At 50.7% G+C, this 15,391-nt stretch overlaps 2 protein-coding genes across 3 annotated transcripts in view; one reads left to right on the forward strand and one right to left on the reverse strand.

Annotated features, from left to right (window-relative positions):
* Window positions 1-4,844, reverse strand: LOC101172849 (ankyrin repeat and SOCS box protein 3-like). The gene is made up of 9 exons (XM_023949876.1): window positions 4,611-4,844; window positions 2,768-2,938; window positions 2,586-2,698; window positions 2,383-2,515; window positions 2,068-2,245; window positions 1,128-1,346; window positions 773-1,060; window positions 558-691; window positions 1-483 (listed from the first exon to the last, which is right to left on the reverse strand). The coding sequence occupies exons 1-9, from the start codon at window positions 4,810-4,812 to the stop codon at window positions 308-310; spliced, it is 1,614 nt and encodes a 537-aa protein (XP_023805644.1). The 5' UTR covers window positions 4,813-4,844; the 3' UTR covers window positions 1-307.
* Window positions 4,770-15,391, forward strand: part of c19h10orf88 (chromosome 19 C10orf88 homolog) — a 12,630-nt gene continuing 2,008 nt past the window's right edge. The window contains exons 1-8 of one of the 2 annotated variants that reach the window (XM_023949879.1): window positions 4,770-5,012; window positions 5,223-5,432; window positions 13,046-13,243; window positions 13,443-13,512; window positions 13,585-13,776; window positions 13,877-13,999; window positions 14,103-14,208; window positions 14,325-14,526. In XM_023949879.1, the coding sequence (XP_023805647.1) occupies window positions 5,296-5,432; window positions 13,046-13,243; window positions 13,443-13,512; window positions 13,585-13,776; window positions 13,877-13,999; window positions 14,103-14,208; window positions 14,325-14,526 (1,028 nt within the window). In that variant the 5' untranslated portion in view covers window positions 4,770-5,012; window positions 5,223-5,295. The remainder of the gene's footprint in view (window positions 5,013-5,222; window positions 5,433-13,045; window positions 13,244-13,442; window positions 13,513-13,584; window positions 13,777-13,876; window positions 14,000-14,102; window positions 14,209-14,324; window positions 14,527-15,391) is intronic. The other variant, XM_023949877.1, reaches the window with a different exon arrangement.

Raw genomic sequence — 15,391 nt, forward strand, 5'->3', positions numbered from 1 at the left:
TCCTTTTTGGTCATTTTACTCTGAAAAGATCTGGTAAACAAAACAGCATACAGAATAACAACAGTTCGTTTTCTTTTTATTCATTTGTAAGATTTTCTTTTTATTATTGAAAGTGTGGACGTTCTTCTACTCTCCTTGGATGGAAATCACACAAACGTTCCAACGACTCATCCAGTCCTGCAGCTTCTGCAGTTGTCTTCTCACCAGAGATTGCACACAGACACACTTTGTTTCCTCATGCTGACCCAACACCTGAACACAGGAGGAGGAACACCAATCATTCAGGGCTGCTTGATCTGCTGCTGCATCACGATGGAAGTGGGGGCCTGTGAAGAGCTTCTGGGATGTCCCTGAACTGCAGAAAGTCATGAAGCAGGGGGGGGACAGGTAGCTGCTGGACGGCGCCGGACCTCATCAGAAGATCTGGTCCTAGAACTTCTCTGATCCGCAGCCGGCAGATGTGAGAGAGGGGGGGGAGGGAGTCTGCAGGGGGGTGGAAACAGAAGATCAGCTAACGGCTCTCCCTATCAGAATACAGGTAAAGGGTCACAGCGTACGGAAATGTGCACGTGGCTCCCAGCTCCTTCCTGCCCGCCTTTGGTCCAGAATGAGCCTAAGAGGAGGAGGCAAGGTGGCCCAGTTCACAAACTCCAGCAGATGGTTCAGCACCTCGCTGTCCGCCTCCTGAAACCTGCCAGAAGAAGTGAGGAAGCGGGTCTGAGCACAGCTGAACAAAACCTGACGGCGCTGAAAAGCTGCTCCTGCTGCTCACAAGCGAGGCTGAAGCAGGAAGGACGGCTCCAGCCCGGAGCTCAGCAGCACCGGCAGCCAGAGGCAGGCAGAACCGCTGCAGCTGCGAGCCGCACTCAGCATGCGCCTCAGCTCCTGCGGCGTCAGCGTTCTCCTTCCAGAGCACGCTACGGTTGGAGACTCGAGCCGTGGGAAGCGTTGATGCTGAAGGATGAGCTGCAGCAGCTGTGGGCTGTCAGAGACAAAGACCTGGGTCCAGTCCTGCTCCTCTAGAGCAGCTCCTGCAGCCACCAGCAGACCCACACACTCCCTGAAAGACATCCAGGCTGGATCAGTGGACATGGAGCCCTCTGCGGGGAAAACTCATGGATACACACCTGTGTGATTCACTGGAGGCGCGTGATAAGGCCAATGTGAGTGGTGAGCGCAGGCCAAGGGAGCATGTGCAGTCCTGAGCGTCTGGACTGTAGCCTGCATCCAGGAGCATCGCCACGCTTTGAGGCTGACCTCTGTTCACCGCCACGTACAGCGGACTCACCATGCCGTCGGTTCGGCCACACGCAGAGTCTGTGACATCCAGCAGCCTCCTGAGGATTCTGAATTCAGAGATGGAGTCGGCCTCCTTCATGAAAACTTATCAGACAACCCTAATGAGAAATCGCTTGAAATCCAAACTTTCAGTCAGAAAAAAAAAGACTTGAAATCAAAAAGACAAGAAAACCTCAAACATAAAGAAAGGTGGTTCTGTGGAAACCACAGTCACAGGGGACGGGACGTTTCTGCTAATCTGCTGCTGCAGGTTTGAATCCTTTCTGTGAAAGCAGCCGAAGGAGTTGGGTCTCCAAAGGACCAGGTCTTCAGACCTTCATTCATTTTAATATCTGACAGGAACCAAAGCCACATGAAAACGATGAGCTGCAACAAAGACTGTGGTTAATGTTCAAAGCCAAGAACACGGACCATCCTGGACTATGTGCTCTTTTATCCTCATTCTCCTTCCTGTCACTGTTTCATTTCCCACAGCGCCATCTGCTGGATGATGAGGCTGCACCTTTACAAACCGAGAAGATGACGGGGAAAAGCCCGGAGGTTTGAGCAGCTCCGCCTGACAGGTTTTGTTGGTTTGTTTTTCATTTCCTAGGACTTAACAGAAACGTTTCCTCCTGCATTAGGAACAGAATCCTATCTGAACACTGCTCTTGGACTGGCTTGGCTCCTGTTCTGATGTCGGTCCGTTGGTTTCTGTGGTTCAGAGGCTTCCTGAGTTTTCACCGCGAGCAGCAGCGGCTCGGCTGGGGGCGGGTCAGCGCTACGTACCCCGTATGTCCGAATTCAGCCGCTGCATGGATGGGAAGCTGAGGCCATTCGTTACTGCAGGCCCGGTTGGGATCTGCCCCGTGGTCCAACAGAAGGTCCACGCACGCCATGTGACCTTCCTGTGAGGCAATAAGGAGGGGCGTGGCTAGATCAGCGGCTGGGCTGTTTACATCGGCACCTGGAAAGGAGAAAAAAAGGAAAAGGCAGCGTGTTGGAACGGATGCCTTTCTAGCTGATCTCTGAATGCCATCTGGAGTTTTACTTCAGGTTTGAAGACAGAAACACGTTAATGCAAAGACAGAAACAGCGGATCACCAGCATGAATGAGAGCCTCCAGGCTTTCCCTCTGTCCGTACTGCGCCGCCACAAACAGAGGGGAGATACCATGGTCGTCCAGGACCTCCAGGTTACAGACCTTCACCAGGATGGACACAATCTGGCCGTGACCCTGGAGGACAGACGGCACATTTCCAGCTGTCTGTGTGTGACGGCAGCTGCCTCCTTGAGCATCAGTTCACCTTATACACCGCCTGATGAAGGCAGGTCCAGCAGGACGCCGTGTGTGTCCCGTTCACCTCTGCGCCCTTGGACACCAGCAGGTCGACCACGTCCGCGTGCCCCCCGTCTACAGCTGAGGGAATTACACCTTTAGTATAACGAACAGCAGACGGCACCTGTCAGCGGCAGGTAGCAGCTTCACCTGCATACAGAGGACAGGACAAGTCATTGGTCATCTGGTCGACGTCGGCGTGGGCTTTCAGGAGGAGGCGGACCACTCCCACATGCCCCCGCTGCGCTGCCAGGTAACAAGCAGACTCCCCCTCATGGGTTTGAGCGTTCACCAAAGCCGGAACTCCTTTGCAGGAGCGAGCTGTGGTACGGAACCAAAATGGAAACATGAGTACGGCGAGGCTCGATGCGATCGGCGGCTCCACTTCTCGTGACGTAAATGTCGACATAACACAGAAACATGATGATAAACAAGCAGAAATGAGAAAACTCTCAGAAAAGTGAGGCATATTTTTGAAAAAAGCAACTTCATAGCAGAAAGATGTATTTTAAAATGGACCAAAAGTTCATGTTTAACACACCATGTCTTCATTTAGCTGTACGGGGGGGGTTGGACTAGAACACGGTTCAGGCTGTCCTCCCATCCACTGACAGATAGAATTGATCTAGATAGAATTTAAAGACCCACTGGTGTTTTTAACATGCCCTTGTAGCATTCTGGAGGACACATATAAAGAAAATTGAGATCAAATTTGCATTTAGGAATATTTCTTTATTCAATTGTTGTGAATTAGGAGCAGACAAAAAGTTGTTTGAAAAAGATCTTATTTGTCACGTAGAAAATACGCTGAGTGGGCCACAAGCTCCCACTGACTAACATATACATTTGACTATGGACGGTGGAAATGTGTCAGTGCTGGTTTTACTGGATCTCATTGATGCATTTGATACAGTTGAGCACGTTTTATGACTCATATGTCTGGAAAACGTGGTGGGTCTCAATGGGCCAGTACTTAACCGGTTCAAAACATGCTTGGAAAACAGAACATACTTTGTGTCCTTTGGTAACTTCACATCGGAGAACAGAAATTACACGAGGAGTTCCCCAAGGCTCCATCCTGAGGTCGCTTCTCTTTCATTTCTACAAGGATTAAAGATCTGGACCTGGAAAAACTAGCATCATTAGTTAACCTGACTATCGTAACAGTGTTTTTACAGGACTACCAGAAAAACCTGCAGCTCATTCAGAACTCCACTGCTGGTGTTCTCACACATCAGTCTGGTTCTGAGGCCTTTGCTGGATAGATTTTTTAAAGCTTTGAATGGTTTAGCGCCATCACTCGTGATGTATTGACTTTCTGGTCATCGGGGTCCAGTTTTGTGTCAGACCCTAGAGTCAAAACCAAAAAGGTAGATCTGGAACAGACTTCCAGAAAGCCTTAGATCAGCTGAAACACTCTATTAAAAACCCCGTTAGACACCCATCTGTTCTCAGCTGCACCTGATCAGTTTGTACTCAAACGTTTACAACCGCACCGTTTATCTCTGCTTGATCTAAATTCTGTTCTTTTTCATGTTCTTTCAATCTGATTTTAATGATCACTCCAACATTCCTGTTGAATGTCTCTTTTAATGTTTCATGTAAAGCAATTGTCTTTATACAAATAAACTTGCCTTGTCTAAAAGGTTCTTTTTTATTTTTATTCTTTTACAACTGAATAAGTGTTTTCTTGGCCTTTTAGTCAGACGCCAACATCAGCCTTTCATCCAAGGATGAGGAAATGTACAGGTGAGTCTGACAGGTACTGCAGTCTCTGTGGTGGGAGGCCAGAATCCATTTATTTTGTGGTATTTATCCTCTCAACTATAAAGGCGCTTTAAAAAGATGTAGGAGGCGCTGGTCCAACCGGAACCACGATCACAGCTTTAGGACACTAAGTTCTTGTTGGTCCTCATCAGACCAATGGCTGCAGTGTGAGCTGACGCACCATAGACTCTGCGCATGCCCAGACCTCCAGCTTCTTCCTTCTTACCGTGCAGGGCAGCCAGGATTTCTCGCACGCACGCGCTGCTGCCGGCTGCGGCCGCCTCGTGCAGAGCGGTCCAGCCGCGGTTATCCCGGGAGTCGATGGGACAGCCCCCACCAAGCAGGGCTCTTAGCCGCCCCGCGCGACCCGCGCGCGCGGCGGCGGCAACGCTGGACACAGTGTCCGCGTAACACGCAGTAAAGTCCATGCCAGAAAAAAAGACACTGATAAACAACCGGTCACGTGTTCACCGACGTTCACATCCTCGAGTCGCCGGCTGATGACGTCACGCACCCAGAGCCCATTGCCGTCCTGGGTGTTTGCGGCAGCTGACGAGCTCAAGTGTTGTCTTCATTTACCGGTTGGATTCTGTTTCTCCTAAAAGAGCGCCGCCCCGGTGGGGTGAAGGTAAGAGACCCCGGGGGGGGGGGGGGGGGGGCGGGGTTAGGTCCCAACATGAAAACACAAACCTTTGCGTCCACGTGACGTCCCCCCTCATGTCCCAGAGTGAGCTGATACTCTGGTTCTCATCGCTCACCTGAGACAGGTGATGCCCCTGATAAGCCCAGCATGGCGCCCGCGTCTGTGTTGAAATTCACGGGAAGGTTTTTTTTTTAGATGATGGAGTGAACAGAATACCCCTTTGTCTGTGCCCCGTCCCGCCTCCTGCCAGGTGGGGTCCCGCATCAGGATGGTGGACGTCTCTGTGAAGGGTGATGCTGCTTGGGTCTGTCCGGCAGCGGGCCGTCAGCTGGCTGAGGTGTTGCTTCCTCTTCCTCTCAGTCATGAAGAGGAGCTCAGTCAGTGGGATGAAGAACAGGCTGAAGGGTAAGGAGTATCTACGTTCACCTGAGACGTCAGGTAAAGGCTAAAACCCTTGACCTTTGGTCCATACATTGACTCTATGAGAGAACTGGACTGATCCATACAGAATGGTTTACTTCCATGTTTTTCCTTCCGTCATCTGTCCAAAGTTTAGTCCAAATGAACGTCCTGACATGTGTCCACCATTGACTGTATATAAGAACTGGACTGAGTGACCCCTGCCCTTCCAAAAAGAAGTACCTGCTGGCTCCAATAAGACTTCTGTAGAGACATAAACAGCTGTTATTCAGTCATTGATCTGTCAAAGTAACCATTCTTGCTCTGCTACCTTTTTGACATCCTGAATTCAATTATAAACACTTCTTAAATGCAGGTCATTCCAGGTCTAAACTGCCCAATCAGATGCCTCAATAAAAGCCTGTCGTCTCACATCAAACATTTTAAACCTTTGATTGACAGTCAATGGTCACCATACTATCTTTGAAACAAGTACCCATAATCCTCCACTGTATATTAAAAAAAGTAGGGAACCCAGAAGACTGGAATGATGTCTTGGTAATATCATCTTTACATTTGAATTGAATGTCTATAGTCTGCTCGTTTTGACAGATATTCTTTTCCACAGTAGTGGTTTTATGGTATCCGTGAACAGGTACCTGAAAATGGAGGACATTCCTGTTTTTCTCTGGTTCATCACACCTTCCAGGTGTATCTGGCATGTGGCACGCTAAATGTGGGTTCTTGACGCGCTTTTAGCCGATGGCGTTCACACCTGACAAGCAGGGAGGGGATTCTTCTTCTTTATCTACTGTTACCCAGCTCATGTCCACCACCTACAGTTTAGTGCGAAATATCGAAAATCGCAATATTGAAGTGGTGCGAACATCATCAAGACTTTTTATGACGTATGACAGACTCTGTCTTATACAGTGATGCAAAAAAGTATTTAGTCAGCCACCAAATGTTTAAGTTCTCCCACTTAAAAATATGAGAGAGGCCTATAAATTACATTATAGTTATAACTCAACTATGAGAAAAGGAGAAAAAAATCCAGAAAGTCACATTGTCTGATTTTTCAAGAATTTATTTGTAAATTATGGTGCAAAATAAATATTTGGTCAATAACAAAAGTTTAACTCAGTACTTTGTTATATTCCATTTTCTGTAAGTCTTCACAAGGTAAAGACTTACATTCCTGCATGGTCCATTCCTCCATGCAGATCTCCTCTAGAGCAGTGATGTTTTGGTCCATTCCTCCATGCAGATCTCCTCTAGAGCAGGGATGTTTTGGTCCATTCCTCCATGCAGATCTCCTCTACAGCAGTGATGTTTCGGTCCATTCCTCCATGCAGATCTCCTCTAGAGCAGTGATGTTTTGGTCCATTCCTCCATGCAGATCTCCTCTAGAGCAGTGATATTTTGGTCCATTCCTCCATGCAGATCTCCTCTACAGCAGTGATGTTTTGGTCCATTCCTCCATGCAGATCTCCTCTACAGCAGTGATATTTTGGTCCATTCCTCCATGCAGATCTCCTCTACAGCAGTGATGTTTTGGTCCATTCCTCCATGCAGATCCCCTCTAGAGCAGTGATGTTTTGGTCCATTCCTCCATGCAGATCTCCTCTACAGCAGTGATGTTTTGGTCCATTCCTCCATGCAGATCTCCTCTAGAGCAGTGATGTTTTGGTCCATTCCTCCATGCAGATCTCCTCTTGACAAGTGATATTTTGGTCCATTCCTCCATGCAGATCTCCTCTACAGCAGTGATGTTTTGGTCCATTCCTCCATGCAGATCTCCTCTAGAGCAGTGATGTTTTGGTCCATTCCTCCATGCAGATCTCCTCTTGACAAGTGATATTTTGGTCCATTCCTCCATGCAGATCTCCTCTAGAGCAGTGATGTTTTGGTCCATTCCTCCATGCAGATCTCCTCTAGAGCAGTGATGTTTTGGTCCATTCCTCCATGCAGATCTCCTCTAGAGCAGTGATGTTTTGGTCCATTCCTCCATGCAGATCTCCTCTAGAGCAGTGATGTTTTGGCCCATTCCTCCATGCAGATCTCCTCTAGAGCAGTGATGTTTTGGGGCTGTTGTTGGGCAACACAGACTTTCAACTTCCTCCATAGATTTTCAATGGGGTTGAGATCTGGAGACTGGCTAGGCCACTCCAGGACCTTTCAATACTCGTTACAAAGCCACTCCTTCGTTACCCGGGCAACGTGTGTTTGGGCTGGTTGTCCTGCTGAAAGACGTAGCCATGTTTCATCTTGAATGCTGATGGAAGGAGGTTTCCACTCCAAATCTGACCACACATGGTTCCATTCATTCTTTCCTTTACACGGATCAGTCGTCCTGGTGCCTTTGCTGAAAAACAACCCCAAAGCATGATGCTTCCACCCCCATGCTTTACAGTAGGTCTGGTGTTCTTTGGATGCAGCTCAGCATTCTTTCTCCTCCAAACAGTAGAGTTCTTACCAAAAAGTTCTATTGTGGTTTCATCTGACCACAGGACATTCTCCCAATCCTCTCCTGGATCCTCCAAATGCTCTCTAGCAGACTGTAGACGGACCTGCACATGTACTGGCTTTAGAAGGGGGGGCACGTCTGGCCCTGCAGGGTTTGAGTCCCTGGTGGTGTAGTGTGTTACTACACCGCCAATAATTGCCCCCACAGGTGATTTCTTCAGTCCAAGCTGCTTACCTGTTGCAGATTCAGTCTCCCAGCCTGGTGCAGGTCCACAGTCTGGTTTCTGGTGTCCTTAGACAGCTCTTTGGTCTCCATAGTGGAGTTTGGAGTGTGACTGTTTGAGGTTGTGGACAGGTGACTTTCTATAGATAACCAGTTCAAACAGGTGTCATTAGTACAGGTAAGCAGTGGAGGACAGAGGATCCTCTACAGCAGAAGTTACAGGTCTGTGAGAGACAGAAATATTGCTTGTTTGTTGATGACCAAATACTTATTTTCCACCAGAATATGCAAATAAAGTCTGAAAAAATCAGACAATGTGATTTTCTGGATTTGTTTTTATTTTGTCTCATAGTTGAGGTAAACCTATGATGAAAATTACAGGCCTCTCTCCTCTTTCTAAGTGGGAGTACTTTGGTGGCTGACTAAATACTTTTTGTCCCACCCTATACTTTCAGCTTGGCACAAACTGTAATTGTTAATTTCTCCTTTATGATCAATTTTCAAACGGTTGGCACTTCCATGAGTTAAAAGGGACTCCATCCACATGTCACCACCTAATCCAAGTTCAACTGGTTTTGGATGTAGAGCCCTAAAACGTTCCTAGAAATTTGCAAAGCAACTCGTGAACATAACCCCCTTATGATAAGAAAGAACAAGGACCCGATTACGTCGCCCGGATTGGCGTCACCGGGGCCCCGCTCTGGAGCCAGGCCCAGGGTCGGGGCTCGCAGGCGAGCGCCTGGTGGCCGGGGCTCTTCCCACGGGCCCAGAAGACACAGCCCGAAGGAGCGACGTGGGACCACTCTCCCATGGGCCCACCACCCGTAGGAGACCTCAAAAGGGGCCGGTGCAATGTGGTTTGGGTGGCAGTCGAGGGCGGGTGCCTCGGCGGCCCAAACCCCGATCATGGAACCTGGCTTTTGGGACATGGAATGTCACCTCTCTGGGAGGGAAGGAGCCTGAGCTGGTGCGAGAGGTTGAGAGATACCGTCTAGATATAGTCGGGCTCACCTCCGCACATAGCCTGGGCTCTGAAACTCAGTCCTTAGAGAGGGGTTGGACTCTCTACCACTCTGGAGTTGCCCAAGGTGAGAGGCGGCGGGCTGGCGTGGGCTTACTCGTGAGCCCCCAGCTCAGCCGCCAAGTGTTGGAGTTCACCCCGGTGGACGAGAGGGTCATGTCCCTCCGCCTCCGGGTGGGGGACAGGTCTCTAACTGTGGTTTCGGCTTACGGGCCGAACAGCAGTTCGGAGTACCAGGCCTTCTTGGTGTCTCTCGAAGGGGTACTGGAAAGTGCCCCAACGGGGGACTCCATTGTCTTCCTGGGGGACTTCAATGCCCACGTGGGCAATGACAGTGGCACCTGGAGGGGTGTGATTGGTAGGAACGCCCCCCCTGATCTGAACCTGAGTGGTGTTTTGTTATTGGTCTTCTGTGCTCGTCATAGTTTGTCCATAACGAACACCATGTTCGAGCACAAGGGTGTCCATCAATACACCTGGCATCAGGACACCCTAGGCAGGAGGTCAATGATCGGCTTTGTAGTTGTTTCAGGCGACCTTCGGCCCTGTGTTTTGGACACCCGGGTGAAGAGAGGGGCGGAGCTGTCCACCGATCACTACCTGGTGGTGAGTTGGATTCGCTGGCGGGGAAGGAGGCCGGAAAGACTTTGAAGACCCAAACGTACTGTGAGGGTCTGCTGGGAACGTCTGGCTGAGCCCTCCGTCAGGGAAGTCTTTAACTCCCACATCCGGGAGAACTTCAAACAGGTACCGAGGGAGGTTGGGGACATTGAGTCCGAGTGGACCATGTTTTCCACCTCCATTGTCTCTGCTGCTGCTCGGAGCTGTGGTCGCAAGGTCTCTGGTGCCTGTCGCGGCGGTAACCCCCGAACCCGGTGGTGGACACCGGAAGTAAGGGATGCCGTCAAGCTGAAGAAGGAGTCCTAACAGGCCTGGCTGGCCTGCGGGACTCCAGAGGCAGCTGACAGATACCGGCAGTCTAAGCGAGCTGCGGCCCGGACTGTTGCGGAGGCGAAAACTCGGTCCTGGGAGGAGTTCGGTGAGGCCATGGAGAAGGACTATCGGTTGGCCTCGAAGAAATTCTGGCAAACCATCCGGCGACTCAGGAGGGGAAAGCAGTTCTCCACAGGCACCGTTTTCAGTGCAGGTGGGGAGCTGTTGACTTCGACTGGGGACATTGTCGGGCGGTGGAAGGAGTACTTCGAGGATCTCCTCAATCCCACTGACACGCCTTCTTTTGAAGAAGCGGAGAGTGAGGACTTTGGGGTGGGGCTGTCTATTACCCGGGCTAAAGTCACTGAGGTAGTCAACGAGCTCCTCGGTGGCAAGGCCCCGGGGGTGGATGAAGTCCGCCCTGAGCACCTCAAGTAATAATAATAATAATAATAATAATAACTTTATTTGTATAGCACCTTTCCAGATAAAAATCACAAAGTGCTTCACAGTACAACACGATAAAACAACAGTAAAACACAGTAAAAACACATGTTAAAAAGAAATTAAGAAAAAGCTATTTTAAAAAGATATGTTTTTAGCTGCTTTTTAAAAGAAAACACTGAGTCCACAGATCTGAGGCTGAGAGGAAGAGAGTTCCAGAGGGATGGGGCCACCGTGGCAAAGGCTCTGTCTCCTTTAGTCTTTAAACGGGTTCTCTTAACAGCCAGCAGACCCTGGTCACATGACCTCAGTGACCTGCTGGGAGTGTATGGCTGCACCAGGTCTTTTATGTAGACTGGTGCTTGGTCATTAAGAGCTCTGTATGTTAAGACCAGGATTTTAAAATGCACTCTGTAGTGAATGGGGAGCCAGTGCAGCTGCATTAACAACGGGGTGATGTGTGAGAACTTGGATGAATTGGTTAAAAGCCTGGCAGCAGCGTTCTGGACAATCTGGAGCCGTTCTAGAGATTTTTTACTTAAACATGTGAAGATGGAGTTGCAATAGTCGAGACGGGAGGATATAAAACTGTGAATGAGCATCTCCATCTCAGAACGGGACACAACTGGACTCAATTTTGCAATGTTTTTTAGATGATAAAAACAAGAGCGAACGAGTGACCCGACATGGGAGTCCAGGGATAAAACCGGGTCTAAAGTTACACCTAGGTTCCTGACAGAGGGCTTGATAAAAGAAGCAAGTGAGCCGAGCTCATGGATTATCTTGGGGAGACAACTGTCAGGAGCACAAACGAGGACCTCAGTTTTGGCTTCATTGAGTTGGAGAAAGTTGTGATTCAACCTGCTCTTAACTGAATCCAGACACTTTTGTAAAGTCTGTATTTTAAAAACATCCTGGGGTTTAAAAGACACATAAAGTCTCTGGATGCTGTGGGAGTGTCTTGGCTGACACGTCTCTGCAGCGTCGCGTGGCGGTCGGGAACCGTACCACTGGACTGGCAGACAGGGGTGGTGGTTCCCCTCTTTAAGAAGGGGGACCGGAGGGTGTGTTCCAACCATAGGGGAATTACACTCCTCAGCCTCCCTGGGAAAGTCTATGCCATGGTACTGGAGAGGAGAGTCCGTCCGATAGTCGAACCTCGGATTCAGGAACAACAGTGCGGTTCCGTCCTGGTCGTGGAACAGTGGACCAGCTCTACACCCTATCTAGGGTGCTGGAGGGATTGTGGGAGTTCGCTCATCCAGTCCATATGTGTTTTGTGGATTTGGAGAAGGCGTTCGACCGCGTCCCCTGTGGCATCCTGTGGGGGGTGCTCTGGGAGTATGGGGTCCGGGGAGCCTTACTGAGGGCTGTCCGGTGTCTGTATGACCGGAGTAGGAGCTTGGTTTGCATAGCCGGCAGTAAGTCAAACCTGTTCCCGGTCCACATTGGACACCGGCAGGGCTGCCCTTTATCACCGGTTCTGTTCATAGTTTTTATGGACAGAATTTCTAGGCGCAGCCAGGGGCCGGAAGGGATCTGGTTTGGGGACCACAGGATTTCCTCTCTGCTTTTTGCAGATGATGTTGTCCTGTTGGTTTCATCAAACCGGAGCCTCCAGCGTGCCTTGGGGCGGTTTGCGGCCGAGTGTGAAGCAGCTGGGATGAGGGTCAGCACCGCTAAATCTGAGGCCATGGTCCTTGACCGGAGTAAGGTAGTTTGCCATCTCTCGGTGGGTGGAGTGTCCTTGCCCCAGGTGGAGGAGTTTAAATACCTTGGGGTCTTGTTTACGAGTGAGGGAAGATCGGAGCGTGAGATTGACAGGCGGATCGGAGCGGCGTCCGTAGTTATGCGGTCGCTCTATCGGTCCGTCGTGGTGAAGAGAGAGCTGAGCCGAAAAACAAAGCTCTCAATTTACCGGTCGATCTTCGTTCCAATACTCACCTCTGGTCATGAGCTATGGGTCATGACCGAAAGAACGAGGTCCCGAATACAAGCGGCTGAAATGAGCTTCCTCCGTAGGGTGGCTGGGCGCTCCCTTAGAGATAGGGTGAGAAGCTCGGTCACCCGCGGGGAGCTCGGAGTAGAACCGCTTCTCCTCCACATCGAAAGGAGCCAGCTGAGGTGGCTCGGGCATCTAGTCCGGATGCCCCCTGGACGCCTCCCTGGAGAGGTGTTCCGGGCATGTCCCACTGGGCGGAGGCCCCGGGGAAGACCCAGGACACGCCGGAGAGACTGTCTGTCGACTGGCCTGGGAACGCCTCGGGGTCCCCCCAGAGGAGCTGGAGGAAGTGGCTGGGGTGAGGGAAGTCTGGGCATCTCTGCTCAGTCTGGTGCCCCCGCGACCCGGTCCCGGATAAGCGGAGGAAGATGGATGGATGGATGGAACTCGTGAACATAAGAGTTTTGAACATGGAGGCCTGAAACGCTCATTCATTGGGAGTGGCTGAATGAATGCGGGTTGCAGGGGTGTGTGAATGTAGGTCTAGAGAAAAGGAGCCTCACCTGAGCTGTGCTCTTCTCACCTTGCAGATGTGACCCCGTGCTGTTGGAGCAGGTGGAGGACGGCCGTCCTTGTGTCTTGATGCTGCGCTGCAGCCCAGACTCCTGCACCGCCATCCGCCGCCTGCGGCTCATCACCGAGGCTCGAACCATGGAGGTGTACGACCAGACCGGAGAATACTGCGGGACGGCGCGGGGTTCTAGAACTGACTGTGTTGTTTCTGACAGGTATACAGACCAGCAGCTCTGACATCAGACCACCTTTTCCTTTAATCTTCAAACAACTTCCTGTTTTGTTGTGTTTATGTTGGACTAGTGGGTTGTGATGGATGTAACAACGTCTTCCAGATCATGGACTGGATATTGTTTGTCAGAGCGGCATACGTTTCCATCATTTCTGATGTTTGGGTTTACCCCCCCCCCATAGCGCAGACAGGGGTCCGTTCTTCAGCAAACAGCTGCTCCTGGAGACTCCCGCCTTGGCCTGTGAAGTCAAGGTGAGGTCCTCGTGTCCACACCCTGGTGTTTGTCCCTCGTCTCCTTCCAATACATTTTCTGTGCCCCCCCAGCTGCTCTCCCTGGCAGGCAGAAACAGTGTGTTGGTGGGCCGCATCATAGTGGGCCTGCAGCCCGTTAAGCCCCGCCCACTGCCCGGCTCCAGCATAGACCTGCAGCGCGTGCAGGGTCTGGTTGAGGAGATGGGAGCCAAACTGTCTCCAGGGGCCCAAAACCTGATGGAGATGGTCCAGTTTCAGCAGCAGGTGAGCAAAGCTGCCGCTATTTTACCAAGTTAACCCCCCACCCCCCACCCCACCCTGAAGTTGGGGGGCTGTGACTGTTTTCCTGTTTGGATCCGTCTAGAACTCTGGCGGCTCTCTGGGCAGCTTCCTGCCGCTCCTGATGGGAGGAGGAGCTCTGACTGCCCTGGCTGAAGGAGGGGGGGTGACCCCCATCAGGAGGCGGCCCCCACCTGAAGTCTCTGTGGTGAGGTCCTTGTTCCAGTGTGATGATGCGGTTCATCTGCATCATTTTGGCCTCCTATAAGCTAACAAGAGGAGCCCTCCGGCTGACGAGGTTTGTCTTTCAGTCCTCAGACTCCAGCAGCTCTGCAGAACAAACTCCATTAGCAGAGAACGGGGAGAAGTCAGAAGGCTCCGCCCCTCCGGCGCCCCCCCATCTCAACGGAAACAAGAGTGAGTTTCAGGTGAACGTTGGCAGAGCAGGTGATGGGCGGAGTTTCAGCAGCTGGTCGCTGTCCCCTGAAGTTCCTGCTCTGGCGGTTTGAGTCTAAACGCCTTTTTTCTTTCAGTGAACACAGAACATGGCGTTCCGCTAAGCCCCTCCCACCTGACAGCCGTAATGTCAGACTTCCTGAAACGGCAGGGTTGCGGCGAGGTGCAAAGCCCTGATCTGCTGCCGGTACTGCAGAGCGTCTGCGGTCAGGTGACCAGGCTGCGGCTGGACGGCGCCTCGGCGGTTGAGAAGGAGAACGAGCTTAGAAACGGCTGCTGGTGAGTATTTATGACCACGCCCACTTCTAGGCTGCTGGTATCATCAGAACCTGGGTTTATGTCAGAGATGAGCTCACAGGAACGCTGCTTGTGTCTGAACTCCTTCACTGCTGTCTTCAAAACTACAATTCCAATGTTCCAGAAGCCTTTGCAAAATGCCAATGTGCATTGATGTAGGGTCAGGCCATAAATCCATTTTGTTGATTAATACCAGTTTGTTGTTTTAGACGATTTATTTCTCTAGGGGAAATGGAGATTTCCTTTTCCCAGCTCTCTGCTCTCCTCGGCTCCGGTCTTGGGGGTAAAGTGGACGCCGCCTCTCACAACGAGCAGACAGGAAAATGGCAGCAAGCACAGAGGAGCAGTATTTACAAGCGTAACCTCCTGATGGAGCAGCCAGACGTGGCGTTTTTAACAGCATGCAGACAGAACGGGAGGATGAACCCGCTGGACTCTTGGCAGCAGAAGAGAGTTGCATAAAAAGTGTTGATTTGGAGACGGTGGTGTTGTGGCACACTGACGCTTTCATGGTACAACGCTAGCTACTATGCTAACCAGCTGTTAGCATTTGTAAAGGAAATTCCTGAAATGTGCAGAAACCTGCTCATCAACCACAAGAAACCTCTGTGCTGCTGAGAAGAGTTTGACCACAAAGTACTAAAATGAATAAAAAATTTGAAAGTAGATTTCTTGATTTTCTATGCCTCACTGTTCTGATGAAGCTACCATGAGGATGACGGACAGACCGACGGTTTCTTTTTAGGCGAGAAACCTAAATCAGCAAAGGATCAAATCCTGAGACCTGAATGTCCCGCTGCAGTCTTTTAGGGCTTAGTGAGCATTGAGGGAATTTGGACACAGCCTG

Source organism: Oryzias latipes, chromosome 19 (genome assembly GCF_002234675.1).
Source record: "Oryzias latipes chromosome 19, ASM223467v1".
Classification (NCBI taxonomy): domain Eukaryota; kingdom Metazoa; phylum Chordata; class Actinopteri; order Beloniformes; family Adrianichthyidae; genus Oryzias; species Oryzias latipes.